Raw genomic sequence first — 14,436 nt, 5'->3', positions numbered from 1 at the left:
TTTGTACTCTTCTCTTTTTAGGGACAAAACGACGCAAGCAGATTATATATTATGCGATTTTGATCAAACTCGAGAGGGCTACAGAGAAGTAGAAACATAAAATTGCCCAGACCTCAGAGACAAACATAGTATGGCTGAATTATTAGCTTATGATAAACAATTCAAGGGTGATGATTGAAGCATATCGTATTGGGTGTTGGTTGATGCATTAGGCAGTGCCCAATTTGCTATCCATCTTAAAATAGCTGCTGCTGGATACATTACCTGCAATCTGCGTATTATTACATATATCTGCAGCAAATAAGCAACCTAGAGGAAACGCACCCGGACGTTTATCGAAAGTTCGGTATTGGTTATCACGTTGTTTGTAGGAGCCATTGATGCTGGGCTGGGCTAGGACTTGATCTTGTTTTTGAGCAAACTTTGATGATGTTTTTTATAGAGCACATGTGGTCTAACTCGCGGCAGTGATATTACTGAGGAAATGCAAACCCCTTAGACCCTATCTGCAACATCCGAGCACAACAGTGCGATGCAGGATTTCACAGACCTGACCTATACTACAAGTCCACAAAACAAAGTCTCAACTGAAGCGTGCATCAAAGGGGATTCTTCTGATCTAGAATAAATGCAGACACAGATTACAACCTGCTAACCATACATAGCTGACCCTACTCTCAGAAACATGGTCAATGGGATAGTGGCTGGGTCACATGTGAATGTTCATGCAATTGAGGCGGTTGGGAAAACAATCATTAGAGATATCATATGAAAGTCGGTCTTTGCTTATAAATTCACGAGAAAATACAGAGCCAAATCTCTTTGGAATAACTTGGCTGTTAAGATCGCTTCTGACAATGCTTTTGATCCTGCTCTTCTGTTCCATCGTTTTCTGGTGGTGTCAAAATATGGAGATCCTTTCCTTGCAGTCGTATTGTCTTATGATCTGAGCTCCCATCCTGCTGCCTTCTTTGAAGCCAAGAACACACTTTGTACAGCAGATAAGCCTCAGATGCTCAGGCAGTTTGAGAGTATGCTGTACACACATCATGTGAGGCTGTTATTAACTGTATTCATGGAACAGATGCATGATGGCGGCACTTTGCTGCATCGTTAACCATGGGGAAGGGCGACTCATATAACGCAATAGCCGAGTCTTATGTAGATTCAGTGAAAGGCATTACGGAAAAGCGATAGTGGGGTTTGATGGCTACGAAGACAGTGGTTATTACAAAGACAAAATGCACCGGAAACGTGAATCATATTGTGAGTTTCAGCAAAGAAACAGAATGCTCATGTAAAAAAGGAAGACTTTTTGTCTTGTGACAAAAACAGGGCCGGCATGATTGCTATGATCAGCACAACTCTGACTAAAATGGGATGCTATGTTGTTCTGTCTTCAGGGGATGCAGACGTTCCAATTGTTAAATACAGTATAACAATCGTAGAACCAAAACGTTGTTGGGCGAGGATACAGATTTGCTCATGTTGATCCTGCATTACTCCGAAAGGGACAATAAGACCATCTACTTCTGATTTTATGTAAATAAATAGTAAAAGGAACGCAAAGTGTATAATATTAACCTTTTGAAAGAACTCATGCTTATTCAGGCTGTAATTAATATTCAATAATTTTCAGCAACGGGTAAAAAAATCAAGTCTACTGAAGTTAGTAAAACCTGATCCTATCATGAAGTCATGTGCTGGTTCACTCTCTCTTCAAAATGTCGTAAATTGGAATTTATGATTATTCAACTCCTTAGTGATAACCTCAATTCGATTGAAGTGTTTCTTGTCTCCTAAACAATTGCATTTTACATAACAACCATCAGGTTTGAGATACAAGTTATGGACCTGTGGTCCTTCGTATTGTGTTGATGGCCATTTTGGACGTCGTGTAGGATTTCTGTGTAACATAATTAGCTTACATTTGTCTGATGATATAAATGTGATATTAATGTGTTGTTTGTTTTCTGAAACCTGGGTATATACACCAAATTCATCAAATGAGAGTTGATAGTTACACAGTTATATTTAATAATCATAAATATGTTTTGGCAGCCATCCTGGCGGCCATTTTGGACGCTGTGTTGGATTTGTGTGTAATATAATAAACTTAAACAGTGTCTGATGATCTTAATGTATTCTTTACCCCCTGAAACCTATGTATAGACACCAAAAGCGTCGAATTTGAGGGGATAGTAGCATAGTAATGATCATTTTATAAGTTTTGGCGACCATCTTTGCGGCCATCTTGGCGGCCATTTAGGACGCCATGTTAAATTTCTGTCTAACATAATTAACCTACTCTTTGTCTGATAATCTTAATGTGTTCTTTGCCCCCTGAAACCTGTGTATAGACACCAAATTCATCAAATTTAAGTTGATAGTTACATAGTTATGATCATAAATAGGTTTTGGCGGCCCTCTTGGCGGCCATTTTCGACGCCATGTTGAATGTGTGTGTACTATATTAAACTTAAACACTTTCTGATGATCATTATGTGTTTTTTGCCCCTTGAAACCCAGGTATAGACACCAAATTCACCAAATTTGATTGGATAGTGACATAGTTATGATCATTAATAGGTATTGGCGGCCATCTTGGCGGCCATCTTGAAAAAACAACTTTCCGGAGATCCGATTGTTATAAAATTCTATTATGTTTTTAAGGACCTTCTAACCTACCAGGATCAGTTAAAATACGTTTCGTAGCCATTTTTGGGGGGTCAAAGTGTATATTGACACTACTTCGGTTCAATTTCTCCCAGACAATTTATGAAAATTAAGCTGATCGAGGCGCCATCTTCAAAGGAGAAAAAAATACCAAAAGCTGCCAGTACCAGACTGTTATCAACCATTTTCATATGTTACTGGCATGAATCTTCCAAGATATATAGGTGTAGTTTTGCCCCCTTTACTGGTACATCCCACCTCAATTCTGGGTACTTGGCTGAAGGACTTATAGTTCTATAAGGATATGTTATGGCTGCATAATATAAATGATAAATTATCATTAAGTTAGCATTTATAATATAGATATTTATTTCAATATACTATTAGATTCCGGGTTAATACTTGTATCCATTACATATTTATTATTTCTTACATGGTTATATATCATGTGCAGCAATCACGTTTCCTATATATTTTATGGCAAAATCTATCGCTATAATTGTTATAAGGGAGATAAATCTATAATGCTTGGTGATAGCAAACTGTTGTTGTATCAAGATCTTTGGAGTTGTTCCTTTTGCAGTTAAAAAGCAACTAATATTGTCATGGTGATATCTAAGTAATTGTTACTGGAGCTTTTTGATCTATATTTATAATTCAGGTTATTGATACGGACGTAATAAATATTAACTGCTTTTTGTCTTAAAAGAAATATATTTTCACACTGTCAATTATGTAATATTTCTTATCTGAAAATATATTTTAACTTTAATACAGAGAATCATTGCCAACCTTTCCACTTAGGATCTAATTCTAGCTGGTATTTGTTCTTTCAAAATAATTTTCAATATGCGCATTAGTGCTTCGATCTAAAATATCCAGTATTTTAGGAATGTGTATTATTTAATGGCAGTTGTTTTATCAAAGGTTGACAATGGCAATATGTTTTTTATGATGTATCATATAATCAACACGTATGAAAATAATACTTATTTGTCAATTTGTTACATATTTAAAAAAATGTATATTACAAATCTGTAAAGATTGGCCTTGCATGTTTGACATAGTGTATTGTATCTGTATATATTGTACATGTCATGGATTAGACAATAAACAAATACGCGATGCCCCAGATTAGCCTGTGCACACTGATAAGCCTTTGTAATGCGCATATGATATTGAAGGACGACACTTTCTGATTTTATGGTGTGTTTTTTTGTTGAAAGAGAGTCTATGGTACTGGGATAATCGGTTATGATCAATTTTGTTTATTGTTACGCATTTCTAAATATGACTAGAGATTTCAATAGCCGCAGATTATTGTATTTTGACGCAATTAAATTGAAATTGTTTTGTTTTTAACAGAATGGATTTTTTCTTGAGTACCAACTCATCAAAGGTATGACTATTGATTCAACATCAATCTTACATATTACAAGTGCCATTGCAATGACCCAGCTATGTAACTAATTGACACAACGCCTGTGTATTGAAAACATCCTCTATAAATAGAAGTGACGCCATGGGACGTCACTTATCCCATTTTCATTCATGTGAGTTTAATAAATGTTTATTTGGAAACAGAACAATAGGAGCTGTATTTATATATTTCTCTTTAGTATGCGATTTGCAAAACATTCGATCTTTTGAGTTGAATAAATTATTTGACAACTTTGAGTGCAAATAACACATTTCATATTATTCTATGGTCCAATTATATTTGAAATATGTAAGAAAAAAATTCAAAATTAAAATTCAATCTCCCAAGTGAGTACATTTATGGTTAACGATGGTCTCGTCAAATAACCACATGCTTCGTAATAACCACACAATATTGATTATCTACACTTAAGTTGTCATAACTATCAACAGGATATTTCGTAATGGTTGAATACGGTTATATACATGCAAGTTTATGGATCTGCGTGCAATATTTTCTAAATGACTGCATTGTATAACGCTTTGCGAAATATATGTATCCCGGAAAAAGCAACTTTTTGAAAAAAAAACACTAATCTGCTGGTACAAATAAACATGACCCATTTATAATCCTTTCAAAATCACACACCGTATGAACCGTTATTATTTAAAGTAAGCTATCATTGGTTGATTTAATGGACCAGCGTTGTTTGTACCGGGGTGATTAGTGGGTTTTTCTAAACTCTTGCTTTTCCGGGATCAGTATTGAAACCCGTTGAATGCTTTGATTACAAGTTGTACACTCATAACATCCATGATAAATAGCCCCATGCTTGGAATGGAATCAAATTACAAGTACAGTAATCCTATTCAGTTAACAATTTTCAATTGTCTTGTACTTCTAATTAAATTCTCTTCAAGTTGGTGTTCATAATACTTAATTTTTAAATTTATTTCTGTACTAGTAAATCTTGACAATAAATGTTTCTGCCCCCGAGAAAGATACAATGCCTGTTCATGAACTATTAATTAACAGCATAGTCAGTTCATGAACAATTCATGAACTCAACCTTTGGACGTCATGATCAAGATTCAACAAAATCATAAACATTAAGTTAATGACCTGTAAAGGACCTAAAAAATCTAACTTCCCATGCATACGAGTTAAATAAATATGTTGACTTAAAAGATTAAACTGAGAGGATAATGCATTCAACATGACCCTAAATTATAAGATGCTATTTATCACAATAGTTAAGCTGTTTTGTTACTTAATAACAATTGAAAATATTGCGAAACGAGATTAGTTATTATTTATTATTAGTCATTTTTTCTTTGGTCACACTGTTTAAAAATGCAACAAAAAATGGACCCTACATGGTACACTGTAACAAGTTTGTTATTGAAATAACATAATGCCAAGTTTTTTGCAAGATTTACAGAAATTTTCTAAAAATACCATGAACTGTACTTGAGTAACTACAAAGTACTTTTACTGTGTATTTATCCCCAGTATTAATCATGAAATTAACTAAATGTTAATTAACATTTGGTTCATGAACTTTAAGTTTAAAAGATTGTTTTTATTTTATGAATAGCCATGAGTCATTTATATTCGTTTTTGAACACATGTATTGAACTTATTCATGAATCTTTCTGAAACATGTTATGCACAGTTCTTGATTGCGATTAGAAACAGTTTCTTAATATATTTATTAACCGTTATTGAACACGTTGTTCATGTACATTCCTTGCATTGTTTATGCATGGGTTTGCATTTGAAAATTAAAGAGCTAAATAGTTTATGTGTATAATGCCTTCAAAAAAGGCAACTCAGGGTAATACATTTTCAGATGTCCTCACATTACAAGTGTGCCTAGATGATCAGCTAAGTGACTCATCATCTCTATACAATTGATATACTCCATACAATTTATATATAAATTATGTGTGTGTGTCATAAGTAGAATACGTGTTATTACCGTGAATATGATTAACATAGGGTCCCATGTGTGTCACACAAACGATGGGTGAATTAAGAGCTGGTGACAAGATGAAGATGGTCTTCTACCACCTTGGGTTTGTTCAAATCATGCACCAGGGGTAACATGATTTATAAAGACTATAGTAACTAACATTCAAAACTCGTCTTTGAAATCGCTGGTGTCAGTTGTAAAACATTTAGTTTTTAATCTCAAGTATAGCACTTAAGATTAAATGAAACATGTACTGATTGTCAGACAATCTAGGGAAAGTAAAAGTTTACAATTCAGCTTCATATTTATGTACCTATATCATCTGATGTCTTAGATAATTTATCTTTGCTTGTTTCATTTTCAGTTTTTCGCTGGTAACGGTAGTTGTAAACGGGGTCGTTTTGGTGTGTTTGCACTTTGTAATTGACAGCTTTCATTTAAATAAATATACCCGTATTATGCACTAATAACATTCATATATTGCAAAATTTTGACTCGAAAGATGACACGAAATGTTTGAAACTTAATGTCTTAATTTTAGAAGCTTGATTCAGATATTTATATTTGTATCAAATGCTACTGACATTTAATGTTTGCAAATATTATGATTTTTCTTGTTAAGTTTATTTAACTCAAATATTGTACGATTTAAAATGGATATATTACGGCCGTTAAAAAAAAGACACCATTCAATCACATAAATAATGACTGAGTAATGACTGGGAAGGAGCTTAATAGTGTTCCAGCATAGATTCTTAAACCTCTTTTGATTGTTAAAAAGTGCACAGATCCACTTAAAATGAGCGAAAATCCAAGTTTGAAGAACAGCAGCTTAAACGCAGTATACGTCATGTGAAAATCAGAATGTAAACACGAGAAAACATATACCTTTTCTCAAAAGTACCGGCAACAAAGTAATCAAGATTAGCCATTTACCGTAAAATAACTTGATGCATAATGTAACAGAAAGAACGGTAAGAATGTTTTTTTTATACTTTTTATTGAATTATGGTACCTATGTCCGTGAACTTTGCCGGGAAAATGTCGTTTACTCCGTGAAGATTTCAGTCTTCGATCGTGTCTGATCGATGGCTAGTAGGTCGTGCGAGTTGTGTATCGTGTTATTTCTTAAAATGTGACACAACATTTGTAAACATATTGCAAGATATGTACATTGCAAGAAAGGCAATTCAATTCATTTCTGCGTTTCCTAAGACCATGCGCATGGAAATAGCTGCACACTTGATGAAGTTATTGATGTTCAAAGCGATGCACCCAGTTTTCGGTTGATTTTGAGTTCCATACCTGGTTATATATATATATATATATATATATATATATATATATATATATACTAATATATAGTGCCAGTTACGCGGTCTCGGTAGTTTTCAGACTGTACTTACGAGGTCAATATAAAAAACGGGGTCTATATACAACCCCGCATTCTAGGCTCCTTTAATTACTATGAGGGGGGTGTAGGGGAGGTAATGCAATCAAATCTCACAATAAGGTCTTAAATCGAAAACCACAATCAGGTCTGAAATTGAAATTGTATATACCTCGCAAATAAGTTCGCTATATATTTCCTTGTATAAGACGTTAAATAAATGACGTATTTATATACAATAATAATAGTAGGTACCCCTATATACCTTAATTCGTGTTTATATCGGATAAAAAAGGGTATGGAGATACATGTATTTAAAGTGGGAACCCCATAACCTATTTCTAAATCAGAGACCCCGTAACTGGCCATATGTGTGAATATATATATATATATATATATATATATATATATATATATATATATATATATATATATATATATATATATATATATATATATATATATATATATATGTAGTGAATTTTGTTTTTCAGAGAAGTTGATTTTTCGTTATAATTCGATTATTCAAAATGATGTTTTTACTAATTAATACCATAGCCACACGCTAACCACCAGTGGGTTGAAAAGGTACAAGGAGGACTGGTTGATGTGATTTCATGTGACAGATTCGTTTAGTCTGTTTGTTGGATCATTTCAGTTGATTATTATTCATGTTAAACATGTATTTCTTTATGAAGGATATGCAAAACTTGGGCTTTATTTCCGCATGTTTCTTCTTAATAGAACTAACAATGTTGGCGATTTTTACTTGTATCACATCGTTATAACGGACAGTGTATTGACGCTTCATCCTATAATACTGTGAAACCATTTATTTTCTTCAGCACGAAAGTTCATCCTTTTTAAAAAAATGACTATTTCGTCAGTACTTAAATTCGTCCATTTCTGGTTTTGAAAAAAAGCGTCCGATTTGTTTGTAATACATGTAATACGCGGTTGCGAAAAAATCGTGTTGGGGAAAGAGAGGTGACACTTGGTAGTCACTTGCAGGAGGTGGGCCTTGTTTGGCATATGCCAAACAATTAACAAGTCTGTTATTTCAGGTGATAGTAACTGTCACTTATTATTTCTTTGTAATGATTAGCGGATAAGTGGGACTGAATAACAGCTAACGAGTGTTTTAAACAACGAAGCCAATTGCCAATTAGTCTTTTTCCATTACAATCACGGACAACCAAACACAAATCAATATGTTCTTTATTAATTTGTAACAAAAGCGCAGAATATATTTCAGTCAGGTGTTGATCACACATCGTCATATTTTAATTGCGTTTAATAGTATTGTCAGTAATCTACAACAGCCCTGAAAAACACAATACACACAATTGGTGATAAAGTTGTTAACAATTAGCGCTAATCAACACTATTATACCTAAACGAAGTCGACGCATTCGATACAGCCTTGTTGCATTCGCGTTTTACAGGAAATGTCAGTCAAAACCAGATTTAACTTGAGTGTGAATAGTCGACTGTTTCATGTTTTTTGTATCAATACCATCCGGGTATCTGTACTATATGTATACCAGTCTACAAACAAGGTGCGCGCTTCCGCATATGGTATTCGGACGTTCAAAAAATTATTGACCTACGGTTTAGCGTTCACGCCGTCGAACGCATTTAGCAATATAACTCGTGTTTTTTTTCACTATTTCCTTACTTGCAAAAAATACTAGTGGCTTATAACTTATCTTGCAATCTTTTTTTCTCGCATTTTACGAGTGTGCGAGTGTTAATTTCGAGCCCTGTGTATATGCAAGGATTACGCTGGATTTAAATGACTTATGCCTACGGTAATTCAGTCTTATTTGGTTCAAATATGGGACATGATTGTTCGTTAGGATCTTGAATTCGTCCATCGGTCGAAGGACGAAAAAGACGAAAATTAATGTCTGACGAATAATAATGGTTTCACAGTAATACAATCAGTACATTAATATAATGTAAAAACTGTAAGTGTAATTTTATTTATCAGAATATACAAATCAAGCCTCCAAGATCCATGATATGTTCAGGAATATGTAAGTCCACAGCTTGTCACAGTACTACAAAATCACCCAAGGTCGTCCAACAATTTAGGTCGTCCAACTCTGAAGGTCGTCCAACTCTGAAAGTCGTCTAACTCTAAAGGTCGTCTAACTCTGAAGGTCGTCCAACTCTGTAGGTCATCCAACTCTGAAGGTGGTCCAATTCTGAAGGTGGTTCTCACTCTGAACGTCGTCTAAGTCTGAAGGTGTCCAACTCTGAAGGTGGTTTTCACTCTTAAGTTCGTCTGAGTCTGAAGGTGGTCCAACTCTGAAGGCCTTCGAAAGGGATTTCATTAGACATAAACAACCAGGAGTCAAATGACCCATGGTAAGACCTTTTGCCGAGTCAACCTTTATAGTACAGGGGACATTAGTAGCACAGCTAAAATTACATTTCAGTAAAAAGTAATTGCAACACACCATATAAAAAAGTTGTATTGCATTATTTAATTATACTGTAGTTTTCCGTTTTTGGCGCACAACCATGCATAGCATGCAATGGATTTTATATTGCAAAAATGAAAAAAAACATTTCAAGAAACAAAATCTAGCAAATCAGTCCGAAAACGGGCGCAAATTTATATTGCACACGCAATTAATTCGTGTCATTTGAAAGCGTTCTTTTCCATTGAAAACGGGAAGTGTTTAAAGATCAGAAGTGTGTGTTGCTTAGCGGTAAACGTTTGACAATTTCAATTGAATATTCCCTTGAGAATATGGAAGAACTGAATAGGAAGCAATGTGGAAGCTATCTTTGAAAACTTAAACCATATTTCTCTTGAGTACCCTAATAGCACAGACATTTTATTGCTAAGTTGATCCTTTCAGTTGATAACACGTCTGAATAATTATAGTGGAAATTATGTTCCTCCAAATGTTCTGTGGTCCAATTATGACGCTTAAACATTAATCAGTTGTCAAACTTTTCAATAGCTCTACAAATGAAATTACCCTCACTTGAGGTCATAATATATTGATTACATGACTGCTCTGTCAACATCTTTGTGTGACAGGCAATTTAAAATATATTTACACTCAATTAAATTGCGTTCTAATCTTATCATGACTGCCAAAGCACTTGAAGCCTTGGACTAAATGTAATTGTCTAAATAGAGATCCATATTTAAATTCTATAATGAGAAATTTTTAAGTGTCTTCAAAAAAAGTTATTTAAGGGGAAATATTAAATCCACTGGTAATCAGCAATTTAAGGGATTGTTTCACACCATTTTTCATGTTTATGCTACTGTAGAAAGCCACATGGTAGTCACACTGTTTGACCTTTAGTCAGAGTGGGTGTCTGGGGGAATTATGTCCGAAATTGGTGTAGGCTCTGTATCTTTTCCATTATTATGGGGACTTTAATATCACTTTGTAGTAATGCGCCACTAATAAATTTCATGAAAGAAGGTGAAAGGTCACAATTCAAGGTCATAGGTCGTGAGTTTTCAGTTCTTCGTTTGTATTGAATTGATGACAATTAATGCATATGCATTAAGCCCTTTTATCCAAAAATGAAGCTTAAATTATATTTTCTATTAATGATTTGAATAACAAAAGATAAAGTGGTAATAACTTCAAATTAACCTCGCAGACAAGGCAAATAAAAAAATCACTTTTATATCAAATGAACAACCAATGAGGTCTGAATTTTTACCTTGTGACATTTTTAGTAAACATCTTTAATGGACCTATTCACAGTTTGTCATTAAATACTTAATATTGATACATGTAAACATTGGGTCTTCAAATCTCCATTAAAAAGATTACAATTAAAAGACAAACAAAAAGTTACCATCAACTGTGCTCGAACCACTGACCCCTGGAATAAAAGTATATCGTTTAGACCACTCGGCCATACAATGAGAGATGTATTTTATACTTTAAATGATCAATCCTCGTAGCATGAAAAAATATTACGACAACAACAAAACTCTACAAATTATTAAATAATTTAATTTTGTCAATTTACCAAAACGCGAAAAGGTCCCTTTAATGTCTTCAGACTTGCAAATCGAATGAGCTCAAAACACTGTCAGATTTTTCATCATGAATAACTTACAGATTTAGTGGTTGCCTGTTAGCCTGGGGCAAGTAGATTTAAGCCCAGGAAACTCAACTTCAAAAGTTGGTTACAGTTGTGCTAAAAAGCGGGGCAACTAGCTTTTTCAAAGCTTGAACAACTCAATCCAATTAAACATAGAAATCAAATTGGCGACTGTGGATCAATTAGGCCTAGGAAATTATTCAATTCCGGCCCACCACAAGGCATGATGCATGAAAATTCTGTGTTGTCGGCAAAATTGTTGCTCAATAATTTAAAGAAAATAGATAAAGTATTAGATATACATAACACACCATGTACATGATTATAGGCACTTTAAATATGTATGCGTAGTTTACGTGTCACTTGGTAACCTACTGAACATTCGGTTTGACATTTAAATTGTAAAGATGTCCATGAAACTTTATTAAATTAATTAAATGCAGTTTTCATGGGGTAGATTATACAAATTTCATATCTCAACTTCATGACGATCCACACTATTGCCTACTTTAAACAACATGCCACGCCGGCATCGGGAATCAATGAAATGTCAATACGCAAAGTAAACCAGTACCTTAGTTTTTACAAATAAAATTTAAGTTTTGTCAATTGACATTATCGTCGTTATCTTCTCGCCACAAAAACAGGATCAGTTGGGAGTGGGTCTATAGGCGGTAATTGACACGGTTATTCAACACGTTATACAAATCAGAACAGAACAGTACAATACCGCATTGCACTCAGGCGTGCATTACAAACATTATATTGAGATTTTGGTTTGCCTATTTCAAGTTTTGTTAACCAATAATCGTGAGTGAATTATCGCCGTTATAAAGTGTTTTGTAATGCCACTTGTATCAAGATTATCTGTTCTTGTTGAAATCTTTTATGAGGTAATGTTCAAAGATCCCTCTAAGGCCGTCTGACACACGGTTTAGTTAAATCTAATAAAAAGCGATCATTGAAAGTAGTGTTTTACAAAAAAGGTTCGAAAAAGGTACACTTTGTTTTGGTGGCAATTACAGTTACAATTACATTTAACATGATATGTAAGTGGTAGAAACTTGCTCAAATTTGTTATCAAAACAGGATTAACACGTCATTTACCGTTGCCAGGTATGTAAAAACAAGTTATTTATCAAATATAATAATATACATATTTTTCACTACTTCCAATTTTATATCATCGTCGGTTACCCACGACTAATTCATTCCGTTACTCTCCAGCATTCCCATGGCTAATGCTGGAGAGTAACGGAATGAATTAGTCGTGGGTATCCGACGATGATTTTATATATTGAAGTTTTAAAAGTTAAGAGGTGCGGAAAATGTACCGTCCATGATATGTGTTAAGGCTGAAAATGAATATTTTTCTTTTATGTTAAATTATGTAATATTTAAGTTAGAGCGTAGCCACTATTGAATTGACGGTATTAATCTAAACAAAATTCATTCACTGATGTTTGTGTAACAGGTCTATAAAATTAGTGTTGTGTAACCAATTTCTTGTATATAAGGTGGTGTATCGGTTGTGACTAGTTAGACACGCAGAAGTTCCGGTTTATAATACTTGGTTTTACGTTTTGAGATTGTATAACATCTTTGTGACAGGTATGGTAATCTTTGTTTAAAAGTATCTGTCCCTGTGTATTTCCTGCATTAATGGCCCAACTCGCTTCTATTTTCTTCTTTCCTTTTTGATAAAACTCTTGGGCTGTCAATAACATTTACATTGGTAAAAATTTGGTTGTTGCAGTAACTTGCACATCACTTTCACCTTGTAATATTAATATTACATCAGTCACAGTGCTAACCTCCCCCAAGGCTGAGAGAGACCAGGTCAAGAGTAGTTTATACTCCGTTAGTAATATGTGCAGTTTGTCAAAGTAACGATGTATAAACACTATTGTTATTGTCACTGTGTTGTTTTCAGGATACCTATGTTTTAAGATAATTAATATGTTATCTTAATATGCCATTTGTATGTTAATACATGTATGTTGATTGGAACCAACACACAGCATACCATTTATGTTTTAAAGATGAATTTTAGTTTGATGTGTATGTATAATTATTGAGTATGGTTACCACGTTAACCACCTATATCTTGTAACCTTATTATTAAATATGCGTATTGATAATTTGTATATTTTCAGGACGGTCAGTTACAGATCAGTTTCGACGCTCATATATTTATTATATATCCACTCAAAAAACTTGTAACTGTCAGTGCCTTTGTTGGGATTCTGCCCCACATTTTGGAGCTGCCAGTGTTACATTTGCATAAAATTGTTTCGTTTGACTAGTGTTTTTTGTTGTTTTTTTTGCAGACAACTGGTCCTCAAAAAGAAAAGTTATTGAAGTTGCAACCCACCCGATGAGTTCCTCGCAAAAATCTGCCTGAAAAACTGCCTATAATATACAAAGGAAAGGGAATGACAGCAGTCAAAGAAGCTCATGTGCGGACAGCTTTAGAAAGCGTATGTAAAATACTAAATATGTAGGACAGCAGTTAGAGTGTTTAGTTAATTGTGCGTATTTCTGTACCCGGCGTTACAGTGGAGAAGTGTAAACACATTCCCATTATATCGCTCACGCCATCCAGTGGACATTACAGGGTTCGACATTAACTTTTTTTTACAGCCAGACCATCGGACCAGCTCCTCTTAAAATGTACTAGCCCGAATCTGATGTCTACTAGACCATAAATGACATAGCAAATAAACAGAATTGTGTCGTGTAACTGTTTAATCAGGTTTTATCAGAAAATAATTAGTGAACACAAGAAAGTTATTTTGATTCACAGAGTAAAAAATAAAATAAAACTATTTAACAACATAAATTGTTTGTTGTAATTTCACTGTTTATCACCAGTTAAACAAA

The 14,436-nt window shown here is 34.0% G+C and overlaps 1 protein-coding gene across 9 annotated transcripts in view; it reads left to right on the top strand.

Moving 5' to 3' along the window:
- LOC127841681 (uncharacterized) overlaps positions 1 to 14,436 on the top strand; it is a 255,857-nt gene that overhangs the window by 25,601 nt on the left and 215,820 nt on the right. For 2 of the 9 annotated variants that reach the window (XM_052370738.1, XM_052370730.1), the window contains exon 5: positions 13,884 to 14,033. The exons of 4 other annotated variants lie outside the window; for them this stretch is intronic. In XM_052370738.1, the coding sequence (XP_052226698.1) occupies positions 13,989 to 14,033 (45 nt within the window). In that variant the 5' untranslated portion in view covers positions 13,884 to 13,988. Of the gene's footprint in view, positions 1 to 8,035; positions 9,835 to 12,008; positions 12,670 to 13,081; positions 13,165 to 13,883; positions 14,034 to 14,436 lie in introns of those variants that run through there. 3 more of the 9 variants (XM_052370733.1, XM_052370734.1, XM_052370732.1) reach the window with 3 other exon arrangements.

Source organism: Dreissena polymorpha, chromosome 8, assembly GCF_020536995.1.
Source record: "Dreissena polymorpha isolate Duluth1 chromosome 8, UMN_Dpol_1.0, whole genome shotgun sequence".
NCBI lineage: Eukaryota > Metazoa > Mollusca > Bivalvia > Myida > Dreissenidae > Dreissena > Dreissena polymorpha.
Note: the sequence above shows the minus strand (reverse complement) of the source record. Positions and strands in the feature narration are given on the sequence as shown.